We start from the raw sequence: 13,932 nt of genomic DNA on the forward strand, positions 1-13,932 counted from the left end.
TTTTGCAGCGACTTGTACTCAAGCTACCCACATGTATATGTGTGCGTCTCTGTGTATTTACATGTATGAATATATTGTATGCCGCTGCTGCTGCTAAGTTGTTTTAGTCGTGTCTGACTCTGCGACCGCATAGACAGCAGCCCACCAGGCTCCTCTGTCCTTGGGATTCTCCAGGCAAGAATACTGGAGTGGGTTGCCATTTCCTTCTCCACTTTTTCTACATTTTAAAATGTGAATCATTTTTGGCTTTTTCTTCATTCCTGAGTATGTTTTTACTTTAATGTAAAACTTTGCAGTGGTGCCATGTTTACAGTCACCTACACTGAAATCGTCTTCAGAGTAGCAGCTGGGTGGTGGATCATCCTGCATTGCCGTTTTGTCTTGATACCAGCCAAGACCTCTGTCAGGGAAAGTCAGCCCTAATTTTATGTGATGTACTTTTTCCTAGAACCTTCTTATGCAGTGGGTTTCTGTACTGAAAACCCAACTTTTTCCATGAATGTTGATGAGGATGCCAGCTAACCACTGACCTGAAGATAAACGGCATTTTGTTTTTTGTCACAGTGAGAGCTTTGGAAAGTGAAATGCGTGATTGAAAATTAGCTTTTCTCCTGAGGTGAAGGGCCCCGTGACAAGTGGTGTTGCATGGTGTGGGGCTGACCAAAGCCTGTGTTCTCTGATGCTCTCTCAGTATTGAGCCTGCAGGCAGAGACTTGCGGAGGAGGCTGTGCTGGGCGTACTGGCACCAGCCTGCCACGAGGGGCCCCAGGTCTGGTGTAAACCCTGTGGGTGGGAAAGGGTATTTTGAAGCAGTGGCAAAGATTGCTGAAGGACAGAATGCAGGTAAATCTCACCGTTTTGAAGCATCTGGAGGTGGATGTTCTCGGAACCAGTGTCAGAGCATTCAGCTACTTGTGAGTCATCGGTGCTTCTTGCATCTTACAGGCTTTGTCATGTGACAAGAAAGCTGATACTGATAGAGGATCAGCGCTGGCTCTCTGGATAACTCAAAGAAGAGCAGTTGCAAGAGTTTAACAGCTCAATCCCAGACTGCTTGGTTCTTAAGATAAGACCCGCTGATGGACCAGCACAGGCAGCAGGGTGGTGGCGGGAGTCCCCGGTTGGTACTGCTGCCCTACCAGCAACTCAACTGTTCCCAGGCCACAGCCAGAAGTGCAGTGCTGGCATTCCTCCAGGATAGCTGGCATGCAAGCATGGGGGCTTGGGGTGGGAGGTGGGGGACGGTGGCCTGGGCCTCACCTCGGTGTGCTAGGGGCTGGTGCCCCATCTTCACTTACAAGAGCTCGCAGGACTGTTGGGTGAAGAGGGATATGTTTTGGTTCATGCGCACACATGTGTTGCACAGGAGAGATTGCTCAGAGGACTGGTCCAGCTGCGAAGGCACCAGTTCTCAGATTTCAGCTGGATCCCAGACACCAGCCTCGTAGGTCTTTCTGTGTCTACCTGGCTTTGCCACATTCTGCTCTCTGGCTCTTCTACTTTCTGTGTCTTTTTCTGTTTATTTTTTAACCTTCCTCACAAGGAAGATGATTGAGGAAAATATTTGGGATGAGAAAGTCCAATTCAGAGAATTGTAAGCATAGCCCCACTGTAGGGAGGCTGGTCTCAGCAGGAAGGGGCCTGAGCCTGCCTGGCAGCTGCCTAGGTGGCCCCCCTTCTCCACCGGCCTATGTACACCAGGCCCTGGTGATCTATGCACCCCAGGCTATCAATGATCTCATGAGTGTTTTGGGCAAATGCCAGCCACTGGTATATATATCCTTTTAGGGTTCACATCCAACTGGATCCTGCACACCCCGTGCAAATGTTCAGCTTGGGTGGCATTTCTAGTGTCTCTTGACACATTTCAAGTCACCAGGTCACCCGTATCCTTTAACGGCCCCTAAGATTCTGGTCTCTCCTGTCCACATTTCTCCTCCCACACAACCAGCTGCTCACACCACCTCCCTGTGGACAGTCTTTTTCATGTCACTCTCATTGGAAGCTCCCCACCTCAATAAATGCATCAGGCCCTGGTGCCCACCATCCTGTATCCAGCTGCAGGGTCTTCCTCACCCAACACTCCTGTCAGGTTTGCACTTAGTGTCAGGAGAGGTCCTTCCCCCGTTCATCCCTTTAAAGTCGGAATTGATGATAAATCAGTTTTTAAATAGCTGTAGACAATGATCTCTTCTTACCTGGGAATATGTGCAAATAAAAAGTGAATCCTCAAGGGAAACTTTTTTGGATAAGTTGTATGTTTATAATTTGTAGTTTATTCTTGCTTTTATAAATAAAGAGTAAATGTCATGTATTTTGATATCTCTTAGTACCTGTTTGGCTACTGATTTTCATCCTCAGTGTTTTTTAAGATACTTTTCAATCCAAATGTGTTTATTTGTTCCTGCGTATTTAAAAGTCTACATTAAATGAATTCGACAATTCTCATTTTTCCTTTTTTTTTTTTTTTTGGATGGTTGCTTTTCTGGGAGTTGGTTTGTTTGTTTTCTGACTTCCTTGACTTTAGATGTAGTCTTTTTTAAAAACAGTTTCAATTAGTCCTATTTTTCATAGTTCAGATCCTCCAGATTTATGACTAATTTCTTATTGCCCATGACAGTTACATATAAGTCCCCAAATTACTAGATTGATTTTGTTTTACCAGTAACTTTTAAAAATGTTTCTTGTTAATGCACATGTATCTGGAGTCATCTTTGGTATTGTACTTCCTAGCTACTGGGGAGGAGAGGAGAGCAGAATGCCAGTGGTGGGTGGTCTTTTGAGGGGGTAACAAAAATGTTCTGAAGCTGACTGTGGTGGGGGTCACACAACTCTGCAGATACATCCACTTAATTGTACATTTTAAATCAGTGAGTTGTATAGTATACAAATGGCATCTCAAAGCTGTGATGTTAAAAAAATATCATACCCATTTGTTCTTGTGATACTCAGGGCACAATAGCAAACTCGCTGACGTGTGTCCAGCTGCACAAGCGGGCTGAGAAGATAGCCGTGATGCTGATGGAGAGGGGACACCTGCAGGACGGGGACCACGTCGCCCTGGTCTACCCACCAGGTAAGAAACGGGGTTGTGCAGACCAACCCCTGCCTGAAGGACCCTGCATCACACCCATTGGTGCTCGATGGCCTTGCTGTGTTACCACCGAAATGGGCCCCGACCCCAGCCTGGCTCACAGTGTGGACTGTGTGCTGCGTGCTGTATGACTGATGATAGGGGCACAGACAGATCGGTATTTCACAGAGACCTTTGTATCGAACTTTATTAGCTATCTGAGGAAGTTCATTTAATCAGTAGTTAAATACTTGACCACTGAGTGGATAATCAGGAAGTTGAGTTTAAAGACTCCTTAGAGGGATGACAGCAGTGAAACCTCTGGGCTGCTGTGGCTTCCTGTGCCTGAGAGAACAGGGCCGCTGGGGGCTGCCATGAAGTGTGACAGACGCGCGGGGCCCCGTGCCTGCCTGGCTGCTCCAGGTTGGTCGTCCTGCTGCTGAGTCTTACTGAAGACTGCTCCTCTCTCTGTGCAGGGATAGACCTCATCGCTGCATTCTATGGCTGCCTGTATGCAGGCTGCGTGCCCATCACCGTCCGTCCCCCGCACCCACAGAACATCGCCACTACGCTGCCCACCGTGAAGATGATCGTGGAGGTAATGCTGCCTGTAGGGTCTGGCCCGAGTGCTAGTCTTGTAGACTACAGAGCCTGGGCTCCAGGGCTGGTGTGGGTGTCTGTAGTCCCAGCGGTGGAGGGGGCCCAGCCTCTTTGTTCTAGCAGCTTGCTGTTTTGCTCTGGAATCAAGATAGCAACTTGTGCATAGAGTTAGGGGCTAGAGAGCAGTTTTGCCACAATGCATGGGGATCAAATCCACTCCCTAGAGAGGGTACCACTCCGGACACTGGGAGATTCCCCACCAGCCCAAGCAACAAACCAGGAGGAGTGGGGAAGTCGGGCGTTTTAAAGTTTCTTTCCTCAACATTGAAAAGCAGCCTATTCCTTTTTGAAAGTACAGTTTGTTCTAACTTTTTTGTTTTTGTTTTTGCCTGGTGAAGTTTAAGAGGATTAGGATAAGTTTTTCCCCTTAGAGGAAGAACCCCAAGGGGCATCACAAATAAATACTTGTTTATAGTTGTGTCAGAGGACCTTCAGAGTTGTCAATGTGGTAGTAAGTGCTGAGGCTGTGTGTGGAGAGTGAGCGTTTCTGGAGGATGGGGGTGTGGTGAGAGTGGGTAGTTTGGGAGGTGCTTTCTGAGGTGACGGCCACACAGTTGACACCACTCAGCTCTAGTAACTGCTGGGGCCTCAGTCTGCACGAGCTCTGCTCATGTGGTCTGTGGTCAGATTCCCAGTCACATGGACCTCCGCTGGCCCTGAATGAGGCGGCTGTGCACGCAGCCTACCCTGGAGCTACACAGCTTCCACGTGGTGCGCAGCTGGCACGCGAGCAGGCATAGTCCCCTGTCCTTTACCCTCCTCCTCTCCGTGCCTTGTTCTCTGACCCTCAGGTGAGCCGTTCTGCCTGTCTGATGACAACACAACTGATCTGTAAATTGTTACGGTCCAGGGAGGCAGCTGCGGCAGTGGATGTCAGGGCCTGGCCCCCTATACTAGACACAGGTTGGTTCTCAAACTCACCAAAAATGTCTGTTTGCTCATCTGCTTTTCCATTAAGTCAGAGATGCTAACAGCTTGTTTTCCTCTCCAGATGATTTGCCAAAGAAGCGGCCTGCCCAGATCTACAAACCTTCCAACCCAGACACGCTAGCCTATCTTGATTTCAGTGTGTCCACAACCGGGATGCTAGCTGGAGTGAAGGTGAGAAGCAGTCTGAGTAGTGTGCAGTTAGCAGGCCATACAGCAATGCTTAACTTTCATTCTTATGTGTATAGAGCTCTGGTGGGGCCTGGCATCGAAACACGGAGAGAGGTATATGCATATATGTGTGTTCTGGTCAAGCTATAAAATGGGTGACCATTTCAGTAATTAACTAGGTTGACTGATTATTTCCAAATGTTCAAACAATTTTTTTGTGTATAACCACAGCTTCACTAGCCCCTAGTAAAAAAATTGCCTATGTTTCCCTTTCTTGCTGGTTCTGAGATCCCCGTATTCTATTATAAAACCCCATGCACAGGAGTTCCTTGCATTTTTAACACAGGTCTCATTGTAACAGGCCAGAACGCTGCTTGTTGCTGTTGCTTTCTCCCATCAAAAAAAGGAACTAGTACATGTGTCACCTGAGTTAGGACTCTCCCAGGTTACGCAGGGTCCTCAGCAAGATGCTGTTGAGTTCTCCAGCCTCAGGAAGCCCTGCACCTATGATTCGCCTGATTGCTGAGCCTGCATAATTTTCAATTCTCCGGCTTGACTTTTTTTTCCAATTTTGTATTTGTAGTAAAATATGTGTAACGTACACTTACCACTTAACCAATTCAAGTGTATGGCTCAGTGGTATTAAATGCGCTCACAGTTCTGTGCCGCTGTCACCAGCACTCACCTCCATAGCTCACCTTCTAAACTGAGACTCGCCCCTACCTCCAGCTTTCCGTCTCTGAGATTTTGACTGTTCTAGTACCTTGTTTGCAGTCCATGGGGTCGCTAAGAGTCAGACACGACTGAGCCACTTCACTTTCACTTTTCACTTTGATGCATTGGAGAAGGAAATGGCAACCCACTCCAGTGTTCTTGCCTGGAGACTCCCAGGGATCAGGGAGCCTGGTGGGTTGCCGTCTGTGGGGCTGCACAGAGTCGGACATGACTGAAGCAACTTAGCAGCAGCAGCAGCAGCAGTACCATGTTTACTTGGAATCATACAGTATGTGTCTTCTTGTGTCTGACTTATTTCACTTAGCATAGTTTCTTCAAGGTTCATCCATGTTGAGGTATATATCAGAATTCCTTTTTAAGGTTGAGTTAATATTTCACTGTATGTGTTTACCACATTTTGCTTATCCATTCATTTTTCAATGGATACTTGAGTTGCTTTCACATTTTAGCTATTGTGAGTCATGCTGCATTAAGCATGGGGTGTATAAATATCTCTTCGAAACATGGCCTTTAACTCTTTAAAATACATATCCAGAAATTGAATAGTTGGGTCAAAGAGTAATTTTATTTTGGGGGGAATTGCCATACTCTTTTCTACAGAAGCTGTCCCATTTTACCTTCTCACCAGTGATGCACAGTTTCCAGTTTCTCTACATGCTTGCCAGCACTTGGAATTTATTTTCTGCTGGTTTTTCTCTTTTGAATGTCTTCTTTTCCTGTGGCTGAGCCTCATGGCTTGTAGGATCTTGGTTCCCTGACCAGCGATTGAACCTGGGCCTTGGCAGTAAAAGTCTGGAATCCTGATGATTAAATGACAAGGGAACTCCCTGGGCATTTCCTTTTGTTTGTTTGTTTGAAGTAGCCTTCCTAATGTATGTGAGGGAGATCACACTGTAATTTTGATTTGCATTTCTCTGAGGGTTAATGATATTGAGCACCTTTTGGTATGTATTCTTTGGAGAAATGTTTATTCAACTCCTTTGCTGATTTTGAATTGATAGTTTTCTTATTGGTGTTGAGTTTTAGAAGTTCTCTGATACCCTTATCAGTACATGGTCTGCAGATATTATGTCCCATTCTTTGAGTTGCCCTTTTACTCTGTGTGTTAGTCGCTCAGTCGTGCCTGACTCTTTGCGACCCCATGAACTGCAGCCCACCAGGCTCCTCTGTCCATGGGATTTTCCAGGCAAGGATACTGGAGTTGGTTGCCATTTCCTTCTCCAGGGGATCTTCCTAACCCAGGGATTAAATTCTGGTTTCCTGCACTGCAGGCAGATTCTTTACCGACTGAGCTACAAGGGAAGCCTCTTTTACTTTATGGATAGTGCCTTTTGATGCAGAAAATTTTTTAGTTTCTGTGAAGTCTAATTTTGTCTTTTTTTTTTTTAACCATTGCCTTTGGTGTCCTATCCAAGGAAGCATTCCAAATCCAGTGTAGTGAACTTTTGTCCCATGTCCCATGTTTTCTTCTACAAGTCTATTGTTTTAGATTTTAAATTTAGAACTTTGATCCATTTTCTGTTAATTTTGTTTATGATATTAGGTTAAGAGTATAGCTTAATTCTTTTGCATGTGGATATCCAGTTTTCCAAGCACCATTTATTGAAAAGACTGTCTTTTCCCCATTGAATGGTCTTGGCATTCTTATCAAAAATACATTTGATCACCCACACTTAGCATCATGCTCGAGAGTGAAAAGTTGAAAGATTTCCAGAGAAAAGGCAAGATTTCCTCTAAGATCAGGAAGCCACTCTTGTTCAATATAGTGTTGGAAGTCCTAAGCAGAGAAATTAGGCAAGAAAAAGAAATACAAGGCATCTAAGTTGGGAAAGGAAGAATTAAAATTGTCACTATTTGCAGATGACATGATGCTTTGTATAGAAAACACTAAAAACTCCACCAAAAACTTACAATAAATAATTCAGTAAAGTACAAGATAACAAAATCAATACAGAGAAATCTGTTGTGTTTCTGTACACTAATAATAAAATAGCGGAAAGCGACATTAAGGAAACAGTTTTATTTACAACTGCATCAAAAAGAATACCTAGGAATAAATTTAACCAAGAAAGTAAAGGATCTATATACTGAAAACTGTAAAATATTGATGGAATAAATTGAAAAGGACAAATGAAAGATATTCCATACTTTTGGACTGGAATAATTAATATTGTTATAATGCCCATACTACCCAAAGCAATGTACAGGTTCATTGCAGTCCCTATCAAAATTCCAGTGGCATTTTCCAAAGAAATAGAACAAACTATTCTAAAAATTAGTATGAAACCACAAAAAACCCAAATAACCAAGGCCATCTTGAAAAAGATCAGAGCTGGAGGCATCATGCTCACTGACATCATAAGGCTACAGTAATGCCAACAGTATGATACTGGTACAAAAACAGACACAAAGACTAGTGACACAGAATAGCCCAGGAATAAACCCACATATAATGTTAACTCGTTTATGGCAAAGGAGCCAAGAATATGCGATGGGAAAGGACAGACTTCAAGTAAATGTGCTTGGAGGATTGGCAGCCACATGCTAAAGAATGAAACTGGAACAATTTTCTACGCCATATGTAAAAATGAACTCAAAATGGATTAAAGACTTGAACATAAGACCTGAAACCATAACTCTCCTAGGAGAAAACATAGGGGTCAGCTCCTAGACATTGGTCTTGGAGATTTTAGTTTGACATCAGTAGCAAAAGGAAACAAAAGTTAAGCAAGTGGAACGACATCAAACCAAAAGCTTTTGCACAGCAAAGGAAACCAACCAATGAAAAGGCAACCTAGTGAACGGGAGGAAGTATTTGCAAACCACATATTGATAATGGGTTAATATCCAAAATATGTAAAGAACTCATACAACTTAAGAGCAGAAAAACGATTGCTTGAAAATTGGCAGGGGATGTAAATAGACATTTTTCTGAAAAAGACATACAGATGGACAACAGATACAAGAAAATATGCTCAGCATCACTAATCATCAGGGAAATGCAAATGAAAACCACAGTGAGCTATCACTTCACACTTGTCAGGATGGCCATCTTCAAAAAGACAAGAGATAACACGTTGATGAGGGTGTGGAGAAAGAGAAACCCTTGTGCACTGTTGGTGGAAATGTAACCTGGTGTAGCCACTATGAAAAACCGTATAGAGGTTCCTCAAAGAGTTAAAAATAAAACTACCATTTTATCCAAAAATTCCACTTCTGGGTATTGATCTGAAGAAAATAAAAACAGTAACTCGGAAAGATATCTGCACCCCAGTGTTCACAGAGCATTATTTTACAGTAGCCAAGATATGGAAACAATATCAGTGTCTGTTGGCAGGTGAATGGATAAGAAAAATGAGACATGCCTGCCCACTCACCCACACCATCTGTAGGCACACAGTGCAGTATAATTCAGCCATTAGAAAGAAGGAAATTCTGCCATTTGTGACAACATGGGTGAACCTGAAGGACATCATGCTAAGTCAGAAAGACAAAGACTATGTGATCTCACTTATATGTGAAATTAAAAAAAAAAAAAAAAACCAAGCTCATAGATAGAGAAAACAGATTGGTGATGGGCAAAAACAGGTGCAGAGAGCCAAAAGGTACAGGCTTCCAGTTATAAGTAAGGGCTGTGGATGTATTGTACAGCATGGAAACTATAGTTAATAGGGTACTGTGTTGCGTACTTGGAAGTTGGTAAGAGAGTAAATCTTAGTAGCTCTCTTCATTAGACTTACTGTGGTGATCATTTTGCAAGACATACACATATATATGTTGTGTGGTATACCTGAAACTAGCATAATGATGTAGATCAGTTATGCCTCAGTCAATCAGTCAATCAATTGCATGTGAAGTCTAGGGAAAAATAAATTAATGAAAAATTTTTAAAAAATCATTTCACCATGTATGTGAGGTTTTATTTCTGGGCTATCTATTCTATTCTGTTTTTCCGTGTGTCTGTCTTTATGCCACTACCACACTGATTTGTTTACAGTAGCTTTCTACTAAGGTTTTAAATCGGAAAGAGTGAGTCCTCTGACTTTGTTGTTCTTTTTCAAGAAACATCATAACATTCAGGGAAATCTAATCAGATGACTAAGAGCTTTTATTAGCCACCTTGGGGAAAGAGATGAGACACACCAGGAGTGAGGCCCTTCCGTCCTAGCATGTAGGATGCCTGTCAAATTCTGCCCAGATGCTCTGTGCTGGTCCCTTTTACATTTCAGCTCTGGGTGATGTGCACTCCACACTAACTTGAGATGTGTCTAAGACCATGAACTTGGTTAAGTTTTCTGGGCTGCTTTTACTTTCCTGTTCCTCTTAGATTCATTAGGCTAGAAAGGATCTGTGAAAATTTATGTTATTAGATATAATTTTTTCTGTACTTTAAAAGAATTCACATTCCTTACTGACTGTTGTGGGGCTGGCTGCTGCCTTTAGAGAAACTCTTAACTGTAGCTGTGCTGAGACTGGAATTGGATTCCCCGTCAAATAACAAGCTTATCTCACTGCACAAACGGGTGTGACCTTCAGCAAGTCTTTGCTGACAGAAGTTGGGCATCCAGTGTGCTCTGCTGGTCCCTCTGCTGCATGACAGGTGCAGGGCTGGGTCTGGAGGTGAAGCACGAGTCGGGTGTTGTCTCTGCCTGGAGAGGGCACGTGATTGGTCACATGTCCCCATGTACTGTACAGGCTGTGGTGGGGTCGCAGTCGAAGCCACCATTCAAATGCAAGATGTCCCGACCTTGTGGGCTAGAGTTACTAAGTCCTGGGGGACCAGGAAGTTTTGCTTGTGGCCTACTCATTGCAAACGGGAAGTCTAATGAGAACCCACAGCCTACCCTCTCCTAACGGAACCAGAGCTTGGCTACAGTTGTCCTGTCTGAAACCACCCTTAGCATTGGTGTCTGGTCCAGTGCGTTCTGTGTGGCCTGTGGTAGTGCAGGAGTCCTGAGGTTGGGCTCCAGCTCCGGCGCCTGACATGGCCTTGCTGTCTTGCAGATGTCTCACGCAGCCACCAGTGCCTTCTGCCGTTCTATTAAGCTGCAGTGTGAGCTCTACCCCTCGAGAGAAGTGGCCATTTGCTTGGACCCTTACTGTGGACTTGGGTTTGTCCTGTGGTGCCTCTGTAGGTGAGTTTTCTCTGTATCTCTATGATATAAGTAAATAATCATGCATGCTTTTTCAAATCACCTGTGAGCTCAGAGCTGCTCATGGGAGGGGGCTGCCTGCAGGTGTGGCTCTCAGCCTGGATCTGCATGCTGGTAGCCAGGTAGCCACACTCTCCAGTGTCTGAAAGGTTAGTCTCTGTAAAATATGCTGAAACTAACAGAGACAACATGTAGGTCTGCTCTGAGAAGCTGTCTGTTGGGAGGCCGTTTTCCAAGCAACTCCCAGACTTTGGGCTTGCTTCTTGTATCTCCAAATCTTTGTATATATTCCCGGCTTGGAACTGTGACCAGGGCCATCCAGGGTCTTTCCTCCTCGGCTTCTCCCTGACTCTTGCTGGGGGATGCTGGGAGCAGGCTCCTCTCCCCTCCTGGCAGGTATCAACAGTATGTATGGAAAGAATGAATATTGATTGGCATTTTTCTCTAATTGTACATATATGTTCATCGTAGAAACTTTAGAAAATACAAAATAATATAAAGAAGAAAATTAAGCTTTCCATAAGTATATAACCTAGTGAAAGTGATAGAAAGTGAAAGTCGCTCAGTCGTGCCCAACTCTTTGCAACCCCATGGACTATACAGTCCATGGAATTCTCCAGGCCAGAATCCTGGAGTGGGTAGCCTTTCCTTTCTCCAGGGGATCTTTTCCCAACCCAGTTCTCCTGCATTGCAGGCAGATTCTTTACCAGCTGAGCCACAAAGGAAGCCCAAGAATACTGGAGTGGGTGGCCTAACCCTTCTCCAACGGATCTTCCCAACCCAGGACTCAGACTGGGTTCTCCTGCATTGCAAGCAGATTCTTTACCAACTGAGCTATCAGGGTGATTCCAGTAAATACACTATTAGCATTTTGGCATATAGTCTTTCAGATTTTATTTTCTAATGTAGTATACTACTTTTTATTAACATTTCCAAATATATGCAAGTGGTTTAAGTGTGTAGAAATGCTGTAACAAACACCAGGCCCCAATAGCCAGCTTCACATGGACTGTGTTTTGCCAGTTTTGTGTCAGGGTGATAGAAGTGTTCTAGACTGCATTGTGGTAAGCATTGTATGACGGCGAATTTGTCAAAGTTCTTTTAATTCTGTGCTTCAAATGGTTGGATATATGATATGCAAATTATACCTAAGTAAAACTTTTTTTTTTTTTTTTTTTTTAAAGAAAACTCCTTTCCTTGAAGTGACTGAGGTGTATGGCACAGACCCTACCCTGCCCATTCAGGAGGCTAACCAGTGTGACACCACAGGGCAACATGTGTTATTCTGAGTTGTACAACTGCCTTGCTCAGGGTGCCCAAATTGCGAGAGTTATCAGTTCTTTGTATGTTTTATCAAGTTAATAATCTAAAATCATTGAATTATAAATGTATACTTTATATTAGTTACCAGAATGTATTTTTTCTCTTTTCTCTTTGTCAACGTTTTTTATTTTAATTTTTTTATTTAGGTTTTCTTTTTCAGAGCACTATTAGTTTCACAGCAAGATTGCAGGGAAAGTGCAGAGATTTTCTCTTCTACCTATCCCTATATGTACAACTTCCCCATTATAAGCATCTCCCACCAAAGCATATGTTTTTTACAAACTAGGAACCTACCTTGATGTATTATCATCCCAGAGTCTGTAATTTACATCAGAGCTCACTCTTGGTGCTATAGAGAGCCCATAAACAGACTCAAGTAAGTACAGTCCTTTGATCTTTGATGGACGTGCAGAAGCAGTACAGCCATACAATGACCTTTTCAACAGATGGTGTTGGAACAACTGGACATCACCCCCACCCCCTGCAAAAAAAGGAATCTACACAGAGGCTTTGTGGCCTTCTCAAAAATAGATCAAAATACATCATATACCTAAATGTGAAACATAAAACTATAAAACTCCTAGATGATAACTTGGGAGAAAATCTAGATAATCTTGGGTTTGGTGATGACTTTTCGACACACCTCCAAAGGCTTGACCATGAAAGAAATAATTGACAGACTGACTATTAAAATCAATTGTCTCTGCTCTGCAAAAGGCACTGTCAAGAGAATGGGAGCAGGCCAGAGACTGGGAGAAAATGTTCCCAAAGTGTTTTTAAATTGTTCTGTTCTTTTTGAAGTTATGATCTAAACTGAAATAGTTGAGGTTCCAGAAATCTGCAGGAAATAGTTTCTTCCCTATAAGCAATCTGCTATTAAGTTGGAAAGTATAATAGCCAGTGCCAAGAAATCAGTATTGGTTAATAAATGAAACAGCAAGCGATCAACTTTTGTTGGAGTGAGACAAAGGCAAGTAGAAAATTGGTGAATCAGGTTTTCTGTTGTCCTGTATTAGGGTTTAATAGCTTTTTTATTAATGTTGATTTCCATTTATAGAAGTGAAGACAGAGGTGAAAGTATGTTTAATTTCCACAAGTGTGCTTAGTTTCTCTAACCTTGAACTCTACTCTGTGGACCCCGCCTTTTCATGCCCTTAGCAGTCTGATCAAGTGAATCTTTTATCCTGATGTGTATTCTTAAGAAAGCTAGTAATAGGTGATTTGCATTTTGTTTTCTTCATTTTGGGTTTCCTTATGATAGGATTTAAAAGGACAATGCTGATAACAATGTGGAAATGATAGATTGTCATAATTAAGAAGTGTATCGTTATAGGGTATAAACACATTATGTACATTTCGGTCCCTAACACATGGGACTCCAGTGTTGTTAGCTGAGCTTGGTGTGTGCTGGAAAATGGGAGTCCACCGTGACAGAGAAGTGTGTAAACTGGAGCTGGAACAGAAGCCAGGCAGGGGTTCTAGTTCAGGTGGTCCGGTTCATCCTGATTCACGAGTGGGTTGAATAACATTTGGTGCTCATGGAGAACTCCAAGCCACATTTCCTGGTGGATAATTATGACTCGCATGGTGCACAGTGTGCAGGGTTGTTAGATCTTGGGCTGTTACCTGGCATTGATCCAATTTTGGCCAGGGTGGTTCTTTTAACATCCATTCAGCAGAGGTAAATTTTTCATTATTTTTATTTCTTCCTGCTTAATGCTGCCTTGAGGATTCTCATTGAAGTTGGCACCTGAGCTAAAAAGAAAGCTCTAATTCAGGGTCATTCCACACATGGTCTGTAGGCTGATTCTGGAGCGCCACATTGCAAAGGGCAGGGGGTGCATTGGTACTGAACACCAAGGAGTCGTCCACGTGGGGGCTGCTGCTCGT

At 43.4% G+C, this 13,932-nt stretch overlaps 1 protein-coding gene across 5 annotated transcripts in view; it reads left to right on the top strand.

Annotated features, from left to right (window-relative positions):
- DIP2C (disco interacting protein 2 homolog C) overlaps nucleotides 1–13,932 on the top strand; it is a 306,573-nt gene that overhangs the window by 258,752 nt on the left and 33,889 nt on the right. For all 5 annotated transcript variants that reach the window (XM_018057349.1, XM_018057350.1, XM_018057351.1 and 2 more), the window contains 5 exons: nucleotides 2,953–3,076; nucleotides 3,550–3,671; nucleotides 4,525–4,636; nucleotides 4,725–4,834; nucleotides 10,571–10,701. In XM_018057349.1, coding sequence (XP_017912838.1) covers nucleotides 2,953–3,076; nucleotides 3,550–3,671; nucleotides 4,525–4,636; nucleotides 4,725–4,834; nucleotides 10,571–10,701 — 599 coding nt within the window. The remainder of the gene's footprint in view (nucleotides 1–2,952; nucleotides 3,077–3,549; nucleotides 3,672–4,524; nucleotides 4,637–4,724; nucleotides 4,835–10,570; nucleotides 10,702–13,932) is intronic.

This window comes from Capra hircus, chromosome 13 (assembly GCF_001704415.2).
Source record: "Capra hircus breed San Clemente chromosome 13, ASM170441v1, whole genome shotgun sequence".
Classification (NCBI taxonomy): domain Eukaryota; kingdom Metazoa; phylum Chordata; class Mammalia; order Artiodactyla; family Bovidae; genus Capra; species Capra hircus.